We start from the raw sequence: 9,425 nt of genomic DNA, 5'->3' as shown, positions 1-9,425 counted from the left end.
TCCCTATGTTCTGCCCAGAAATGCCCACACAAAGCACCACCTTAGGGATTAGCCTCCTTAAACTGGTACATGGAACATGAGATAGTATCAAACAGGTCAAGTCAGAAAAAAAGTTTCTCTTCATAGGTAGGTAAAGGCCAGTATAAGAGAGGGAACTGAAGCATGAGTCTGCAACATTTTTCCATGCAATTTATGTGGATGCTAGACTAGGCATCATTTCCATCTTGATCTAAACAAAACAAGCTTGCACAACGTTGCCCTGGTAGCAGCCATCTTGTGCTATGGAGTAGGTGGATTAGAAAAGGGACCAATGGAAATTAGAATGGAAATTTAACAATGAAGCAGCACTGTCCAATACAGCCTTTGTCCTTGTTTTTTTCCAAATGTTAGTTCTCTTGTTAAGGCAACCAGGACAAATGGCATGACCAAGGGCTGCAAGACTGGTTCACAAAGGAGGCTTATAAAACAAACCAGATGCAATTAATACATAGGGCAAGGGTGGGCAATTATTTGGGCCCAAGGGCCACATAGGGAGTTTTGGGCAGCTGTTGCAAGGTGGGTCAGCAAATCAGTGCTGTCCGTCCCCACCTGCCCCACAACTCACCAAAACTCCCTATGGGGTAGTGGGTGGGCAGGAACAGTGTCCAGGAGTGGAGTGTGTGTGTGTGGGGAGGGGGCTGCTTGGATGCTAGGTCCTGGGAGCCTGCTGTGAGTGAGGGGAGGAGGGGAGCTGCCCCAGGCAGTGCAGTCTGTGCTTCTCCGTGGTACTTCACATGGGGCTTAGCCCTGCCTGCTCCTGCTGGGGCCCTCCTGCACTATACTCCTACAAGTGACTACAACCCAGTCGGGTGCTGCTCTGCCCCCCCTGCCTCCAGTTCTAGGATCTGGAGTGGGAGCCCAGTGTGCCTGCTGGTACTGGTGCAACAGAAGTGAGAGGAGGAGTTGCTGCTGGAGGCAGGTGGTACGGAGCAGCACCCAGCTGGATGCAGCCACACTGGGAATAGCCTGCTGGAAGCGGCTCCTGCTCCTGCCCCAGCACATGGGGCTCCAGCTCCAGGGAAAGTGGCCAGGAGCTGAAGCCAGAGCCCCAACACTGTGGCAGGAGCCACCCGGCTGAAGCTGCTCATCTACTTGCCTGGAATGGTATGGCATGGCATGGCATGGCACAGCAGGGGCAGGAGCAGCAGCAGCAGCAGCTTCTGGTGGGCTGTTTCCAGTCCATGTGTTGCTCTACACCCCCTACTTCCAGCAGCAGCTCCTCTTCTTGCTCCAGCCACACCATTCCCAGCAGGTACGTGGGGCTATAGCTCCAGATCCTTCAGCTGGGAGCTGAAGCCAGAACCTTGTGCGCTGGGGTAGGCTATCTAGGCACCACCTAGCTGAAAAATACTTGCCTGGTGCAGTGCAGCACAGCGCAGCGGGGGCAAGATCAAAATTAGAGCCACCGCTGGAGGCAAAAGCATGAAGCAGCACCCAGCTGCAGCTGCACCAGGAACAGCCCCGGCAGCTGTGTGCTGGCTGGGGCCTAGACCAACAGGCACCAGGAGAAGTCCAGCGTATGCTGCCTCAGTGCGAATGTGCAGGGCATAGCCCCATGTGGAGTGCTGCAGGGACAGCCACAGTTCGAATTCAGACACCTGGTAGGCCATATTCAGCCTACGGGCAGTATTTTGCCCACTTCTGACATAAGGCAAGACATACAGCTTGAGTTCATCTACAGGGAAACAAATGACAAGGTATAAGGGACTGCATACTCTGCTTCAGAGAAAAATCAAGAGAGCTCCCAGGATTTGTGCAGCAATACCCATCCACTTATACATCTGCTGAAGCTCTGATAATACATGCACACTTGCGGGGAGGATGAAAAGACATCACAATCCATACTATTGCAGAGCAATTCTCTATGTAACATAACGAGGGGTGGGCAAGCAAGACGCCAGCCCTGGGCACTAATAGAGAGGGGGCGCCATTACCATGGCAACAGCAGTCCATGCACGGGGAGGTAAGACTCTTCAATGCTTGATGCACCCTCCTTACCTCCCCCCCGGCAGCAACATTTCTAGAGATGCTTCTGTTCCATGTTGTTAATTTCTGCCGAGGGGTTTGGAGTAGTAAAGGAAGCCAATGAAACAAGCCAAGTAACAAAAAAAGCAAGCCCAGCTCACCCAAAATAGATTCTCCTGCTACTAGTGTCACAATGGAGGCTTTTGGGATGGAGGATGCTCCACCAACAGTATGGTCAGAAATGGTATTCAGTGGCAGTATTTATTTCAGATCAGAGCCACAGAGAGAAGCATTTCTTACTTTTTGCACCTTGAAACATGCTCAGAAAAATAGCTTTGCTGAATCTTTTTTTCTATGTTTTCCAGTTTGCAATGGAGAGGACCATTTTCAGGGTCTTTCAAGACTTCAGCACAAGTGCAACACTAAATTGAAGGCAAAACCACAGGCAGCTTTTTCACAGTTACAGTTTCACATTCCACAAATAAGAGCATTGGGTGTTGGCACTGAGCAACACAAACATATCAGCACTTAACCTGCCCGGTAACCCCAGTCAGGCTGCCAAGATTTTAAAAGATTAGAACAAACTCCGAGGGTGAAGGAAAAGGCACCCTGTGAGGGCACCTGACCACCTTGTGTTCTGTGGAAAGGAAATTTAATATAATTTTTCTCCACTGATGAGTCAGAGAATAAAAAGGGGAGTAATTTCAATACTGCAACTTCAATTTCCCCTTTTGGTGGCACATCTTAGCTGTGTAGTGAATATAGGTTCAAGGGCAGTAAGAAGAGCTTTGGCACTATGAATGGCCTAACAGAGATATACAAGGCCCTAACATGCATAGTTTCCGATCATCTCAACAGTCTTAAATACATGAATATCGAATTTGCACTAGGAAGTCAAACTATCCCTTTCCAAGCAGTTTCACCATCTTCCATAATACTGTCCCCCTCCTATACTTAGGGTATTGGATTCTAGTGCAGGAGGTATTAGACCTCTGTTTGCATATAGAAAAAAACTATGTATGCATGTTTTCTCATATATCAATATAATATTCCACGAGTGAAACTTAATCTAAAAGGAGTTAAAAGTTCATGGCTTTCTGTCTTCACCTTAAAGCCAAGGAAATAAAAGTTATGGAACACAGTTTAACCTGCCCAATGAGGGCAAGCAGCACATTTCCACTAACAGCAACAGATTCTACATCTTCACAAGAAACTTCTTTCTGCCTCCTGCAGGTAAGGACAACAGTCCCCCTTCTAGAATGGTGCAAACCCATAGCAATCACCTCCAGGCACTGGACTGGTTAATACACTTGAGCTACAGTTTTTGAGACCAGCTTGTACTTTGTTTCAGTATAAATGTGTTGAATTTTTATGAGCTTAACAAAGGCAAGGACAGGTTGTTACATCTGAAGTGGATATAAGCAAAAAATTTCAAGTGAGCTGCACTGCCCACCAGCCAACCAAGCAACGTAATTAATTCACAGCTTACCCAAGATCTAAAACACTACAAACTGGCAATGGATATTTTTGACCAAACAAGTCTGCAACCACCTAGAAACCTCCATTAAAACAAAACAGGAAGTTTCCCTATCTTATAAATTAGGAAGAACTAAAGTAAGATGCTCTCTGTGTTTCCAGCTCCAGTTGTAGGTCAGTCTGACTGGATTGAACAAGAAATTGCCAGCACATTGTCAGAAACTGGAAGTGTTTAACTCCTTTAATTTTATGTCAGTGCTTAGAAGAAATGATTCCCTCAGGCAAATGATAGCAATCTTCAGGCAAGCTTAATAAAATCCCAAGGAGGGCGAGCATTTAGTGAAATGGGTCACTTTGTCAGGTACTGAACCATAATAATCCCTTATGAAGACAAGGAGACACGATGGCTTATTTAAGACCACACGTCCCAGAGAATCCATTACATTTTTTGGGGGGGAGAGGTGAAACAGGATCTGTGTACTTATAGCTACCAAGGAGGAAAAATCCTGGCTTTTATATGATTACTCTTTAGATTCCTTGGCAAGTAATGCTACACATAGGATTAACTGTCTTTTTGTTCTATTTGTGCAGCACCGGGTAAAGCAAGTTCTTGGTCCTAGGAACATCTATTTATATTGCTTAACTAGATTTCAGTATCCGGACTCTTCCTGTGTCAGGTTACTTCCTTCCCATGCTCTTTTCCCCTTTAAATTGATCTCCTCTGCTAGTGTGAGCTGGGGAACACGGCATTGGTCTTGGCACAAAAAACCCCCACAATGATCCAGGTTCTGTAAACCCATGTTATGTGAAACCATAAACAATACAAAACACTTCCTTTCCAAAGCATTCCAGGATAATTCTGGAAAGGAAATGAAGCATGATGTAATAAACTACCAAGCTGCTGAACAGGTAAAACTACTTTTGTTCCTACTGTTCAACTTAAAGCCCCATAAAAAATAGGTTAGTTTTATATTTCATCACTACTGCTGTACAGATAATTCCTACAGCGACTTCGATTTTGGTAGTTTTAAGGCACTTGAACTTCTCTTTTGAAATACATACCCTAAGAATTTGTAATACTGTTGTTCTTCTTTTGGGGCAGGATACAGTATAATTTAATATGTTTCACAATACATTAAAATTATTACAATTAGGGGATTTACACACCATTTGGTCTCCCTGACCAGCAAGCTATGTTCACCCTAGCTACTGTGCCCCATTTTCTGCTTTCTGTTCCTCTTACCTCAAGCCACTCTAAAAGGTTACCACCACCAGTGTTCCCTCTAAGCTGCGTACATGCGCAGTTGCAGACAATAAAGAAAATCAAGCCACACAATAACTTTTTAATGCTATGCACAGTGGCGTACCGACTGGGGGTGGGGCGGGGGCATCCTGTGCCATAGCAAGGGGGCACCACCGCTCTCCCCGCCGCTGCCACCAGCTTTGTGTCCAGCCACTCACCACCCACCCCACCCTGGCCACAGGCTGCTGCAGGAGTGGGGACGGGCATGCAGATACCCGTGCACTCCCAGCCAGGATTGCTCACGGATCGCTAAACCTTAGAACATTGACCACCACAAGGAGTACAATTTGTCAAGATCAGGTATCACTCTCTTCAGCACAACAATTCTTTATTACTTATAGGTCTCTGAGCATAACTGATCTTCTCCATTGTTATTAAATGCAAAATGAGTATCCTACAGTTTATCCTTATGGAGCAAGCAAACAAAACAGCTAGATAGACCAAAATACACTGCTTGCCAAGATAAATAAAAGTATCACTTTTTTAGCCTTCTGTTCGTGGAAGGGCACATCCCACACTTCCTAGCACTCCATAAATTTTTCTACCCTGCAAGATGTCTACCTGTCCCCCTAGTATAAGATCAAGACCAGATAAGTGCGGTTAGACCAGTGGTAACATGAACCAAGTAAAATCTCTAAATCCCTGCTCATCTCTCCAGCTGCAGATCAGGGGTGACAATGACCCCACAGCATGTGCGCTAGATGGCAATAAACAAAAACAGAGTTAAAAAAAAAATTCAATCCCACTTTGAATGCATAACAGCCCCGTCCAAAACAGAGAGCACTTGTATCTGTCTGTGACAGCAGCAAGCAAATGTTAATTTGTCTGTGTGAAAAAAGCATAAATTTGTTGTGCTACTGTTTGTCCCACTACTTGCTCAAGCTCTTGAACAGACGCATTGCAGAGCTGGTGGATGCTTCCAAATCGCTGCAAGAGAAGTAGAGCTTTTGTTTTCCCAACACCTGGAATCTGCTGGACCGTCCGAAGTATGGATGCGTGGGTGAGCTGGGAACACTGCTTACGAAGAAAGGGGTTACTAGTGCGATCTTTGCTTTGCTCATGGACCTGAAACACAGAAGCAGAGGTAGAGCTCCCTCTAGTGAGGGACAGATTTTGCTTTCATCAAATCATTTCATCCAAATTGAAGAGGGAGTTTCCCAGCCTTCCTGAAAAATCAGGCACAACTTGTAAACTGCTTCCTAGAACTAAGGCCATATCTTTTATCAAACAGATTGTAGGGAGTTAGAGAGAAAGAGCAAGGGCTGATGCTTCCCCTTCCCCAGGTTATAACCAGGGAACTTTTTAAAATCTGAAAATTGGGGATTTTTTTTTGTATCGGAGAAAACCAGGATCCCTGATTATAGCCCTCAGCTAGAAGAGTCAGGTTCAAATCCTTCCTGTTCCCAAGGAAATCCTTCCTGTCCTCCTCCCAGTAAGTGCCCTGGCCACCTGAGCTCCAACCCTCTAGGAGGGGGCTGGTCAGTCTTTCCCACTGAGATGTTCAACTTCACAAGGAATTCTTAAATATTCACTAGAGCAGATAACAGAGCAGGTCTCCTTGTACCAGGGGAGTCTCCTGACCACTAGACTATGGAGACGCATGCTCTATCAGTCCCCAAAACTGCATCTTCTCTATTGAGGCTATCATTCATTAGGCTCTGCTCAAAGTTTCTCCAGCTGAGACTGGTCTCTCCTGTCCTTTATTGACTGCACTTCCTCACTTTGCTGAGGGGAAAGCAATTAAACAAACTGATCAAGCACTCATCGTGGCAAGCATGGACTGCTGCTTTAGACAGACCAGCCAAGCCTCATAAAAATGTTTTCCAACAGGCCTCCTGAATTAGCCTCCTAGTCCCACCATCTGCTGTTTCCCTCAGCATCAGAAAACAGATGAAAGAATAAAGCAGATGGAAATAGAATGACAGTACCAGATCTTAAAGGGGGTCTCCTTCAAAGTTTCCTACTTTTTGAGGACTCAAAGCTCCTAGAGTGAATGGATCAGACTTCAAAGAAACCTTCTGGCACATTTCAACAGCACTAATCAGCAGCTTGGAGGCAGAGAGGAAGCTTGGAGTCATAACTGACTCCAAGATGAACATGAGCTGGTAGTGTAACGAGGCCATCAACAAGGCCAATCACACCTTGTCATGCATTAGCAGGTGCATGACTAATAGATCAAAGGAGGTGATGCTCCCCCTCTATGCGGCACTGGTCAGGCCGCAGCTGGAGTACTGTGTCGTTTTGGGTGCCACACTTCAAGAGGGATGCGGAGAATCTGGAGAGGGTCCAGAGGAGGGCCACTCGCATGATTAGTGGGCTTCATGATAGACCCTACACAGGGAGGTTGAGAGAGCTGAATCTCTTCAGCCTTCACAAGAGACAGCTGAGGGGAGATCTTGTGGCCGCCTATAAATTTATTAGGGGAGGTCAACAGGGAATAGGGGACGCGCTGTTTACTAAGGCACCCCAAGGAGTGACTAGGAATAACGGGTGTAAACTAATAGAGTGGATTTAGGAAGAAATTTTTCACAGTAAGGGTGGACAGGATCTGGAATGGGTTTCCAAGAGAGGTGGTGCTATCACTTAGCTTGGAGAGCTTCAAGAGGCTGGATAGTCACCTGGCTGGGGTCATCTGACCTCGGTCCTCTTTCCTGCCAGGGGCAGGGGGTCGGACACGATGATCCATTGTGGTCCCTTCCAACTGTACAATCTATGAATCTTCAAGGCCACATGAAGGAACCCGAGTGATGGTCTCAAGTTTGGCACCTTGCTCCTATGCTGGCAGGAGAGTGCTATGATACCTCCACGCCACATTCAATACACCAACCAGCAATGAAAGCGTGGAGGAAGCGGATGTGTAGGGACAGCATACTGCTCAGTCTAGAGACAGCAATGGTACATTTTTAATCTGACTGGTGTTTCTCCAGTAGTGCAGGAAGCAGCACTTACTAGCTGGATAATAAGCTGCGAGGCTTCCTCCTGGTTGGCCACGGGGAGCAATGTCATGCCAAGCTCCAGTACGACAAAGTTCTGCATGGCTGGGAAGTACTGATCGCTTGTTGTGGTCCTCTCCACCATCACGATCCCATTCAGATTGCTGGCCTTCAAACGGAGGAAAGCAGCAGCAGCAAATGGGTCACAAACGGCTTTTCCATGAAGCTTCCTATTTTCCCTGCCAGAGCCACGACCCAGCTCTGTTCCCCTCGCTTCACTCGCTACACAACCCAAACTGGCCACAATGCCAAGCTCAGCAGCTGCCAAACAGCACCATGAGCATGAGGAGGTAGGGCAAAGCAGGGGAGGGGAGGGGAGCCCTACTCAGGAACTTGCCCCAGGCCTGGGAGTGTTTTGTGGGCAGCGCTGGCACATCTCAGATGAGAAACAAGCAGCTTGCAGTGGAGTCTGCACTACAGGGGCGGAGGGTGTCAAGCGCAGCCTCACACCAGGCTGGGAAACAAGTGCTGCCTTTGCAGACACACACAAATCGTCACCAGAGCTTGGGGCTCCTCAGGAAGAGCTTCAGGCTAGACAACTTGGGGCCCAGAGCAGCAGGGAAGGGCAGGATGACAGACAGGACCAGTGTTGTTGCCCCTCCCAAAAGGGTGGGTGGGCACTCACACTCCTGAACTGGGCCAGGCGTCTTCGGAAGCCATTTCCCGCCACCACATCGGCTTCAGACACATACAGAATGCAGGTACCATGGGGCAGGTGGAAATCTACCAGAGCCAGGTCCTCCTCCAGGATCAGCCGCACCGGCCCTGCAAGGCACACACAGAATTGTAGAAAACGAGGGTGGGAAGGGACCTCAGGAGGCCACACCTAGTCTAACTGCCTGCTCAAAGCAGGACCAGCCCCAACTAGATCATCCCAGCCAAGGCTTTGTCTAGCCGAGTCTTGAAAACCAAGGATGGAGAGTCTACGACCTCTCTGGGTACCTGCTCCAGTGCTTTACTACCCTCCTAGTGAGAAAATTCTTCCTAATATCTAGCCTAAACTTCCCTTGCTGCAACCTGGGACCATTGCTCCTTATTATGTCATCACTGAGAACAGTCCAGCTCCATCCCCTCTGTAGCCCCGCTTTAGGGAGCTGAAGGCTGCTATTGAACCCGGCGGCTCTGGCAGCCAGAGCCCCAGATCAACCCCCCTCCCGAGGGCCCAGCTGCCCACTGCCACCGCGGCCGGACCTTGCAGCCCCCGCGCCAGCCGCGAGCCCCTCCACTTCTCGCTGCCGACCACGTGCCCGTAAGGGACCCCCGCCACCCCCGCGCGCACCGACGCCCCTGCGGCCATTGAAACTCCCGCGGCGACGCGTGGGGGCAGCGTCCAATCAGCGCGCGGCGTCCCACGTTGCGTTACCGTCCCCGCCCCCGGGCCGCGTGACTGACACGGGCGCCTACCAATGGGACTCGAACCTCGCCCTCACCCCCGCCGGCCAATGGAGACCGCGGAGTGCGGAAGCGGCACTCTCTAACGGCAGGTTGCTAAGGTGAAAGGCGGATGGAGTAAGGCGAGCGCTGATTGGAGGAAGGGAAAGCTGCAGCCAATCTGGCGTGCGCTTGTTGCGAAGCCGGTTGTGAGGTGCGGGGGGGAAGCGTCTGAGGAGGAGGAGGAGAAGGGGGCGGCGGTGGGTGGTGGTGTGGTG

General features: G+C 48.8%; 1 protein-coding gene across 3 annotated transcripts; it reads right to left on the bottom strand.

Moving 5' to 3' along the window:
- Positions 1–5,086: 5,086 nt before the first annotated feature.
- On the bottom strand, positions 5,087–9,224 carry FAAP24 (FA core complex associated protein 24). Of its 3 annotated transcripts, none has more exons than XM_025216804.1 (4): positions 9,181–9,224; positions 8,402–8,541; positions 7,733–7,885; positions 5,087–5,848 (listed from the first exon to the last, which is right to left on the bottom strand). In XM_025216804.1, exons 3-4 carry the CDS (start codon positions 7,859–7,861, stop codon positions 5,600–5,602), a joined length of 378 nt encoding a protein of 125 aa, XP_025072589.1. In that variant the 5' UTR covers positions 7,862–7,885; positions 8,402–8,541; positions 9,181–9,224; the 3' UTR covers positions 5,087–5,599. The 3 variants fall into 3 exon arrangements, with proteins under 3 accessions (XP_025072589.1, XP_025072581.1, XP_006016688.1); XM_025216796.1 differs by lacking the exon at positions 9,181–9,224 and adding an exon at positions 9,056–9,134; XM_006016626.3 differs by lacking the exon at positions 9,181–9,224 and adding an exon at positions 8,968–9,073.
- Between the last annotated feature and the right edge of the window lie 201 nt (positions 9,225–9,425).

The sequence above is a fragment of the Alligator sinensis genome, unplaced genomic scaffold (genome assembly GCF_000455745.1).
Source record: "Alligator sinensis unplaced genomic scaffold, ASM45574v1 scaffold170_1, whole genome shotgun sequence".
Taxonomy (NCBI): domain Eukaryota; kingdom Metazoa; phylum Chordata; order Crocodylia; family Alligatoridae; genus Alligator; species Alligator sinensis.
Note: the sequence above shows the minus strand (reverse complement) of the source record. Positions and strands in the feature narration are given on the sequence as shown.

Bases quoted from the DNA above. Each gene is read 5' to 3' on its own strand.
- FAAP24 (XM_006016626.3), bottom strand. From the start codon at position 9,073: ATGGCCGCAGGGGCGTCGGTGCGCGCGGGGGTGGCGGGGGTCCCTTAC. The intron at 7,886-8,401 runs GTGAGTGCCCAC...CTCCGTTTGAAG, and splicing joins GCCTGGCCCAGTTCAGGAGT to GCCAGCAATCTGAATGGGAT. The intron at 5,849-7,732 runs GTAAGTGCTGCT...TCTGTGTTTCAG, and splicing joins CGCAGCTTATTATCCAGCTA to GTCCATGAGCAAAGCAAAGA.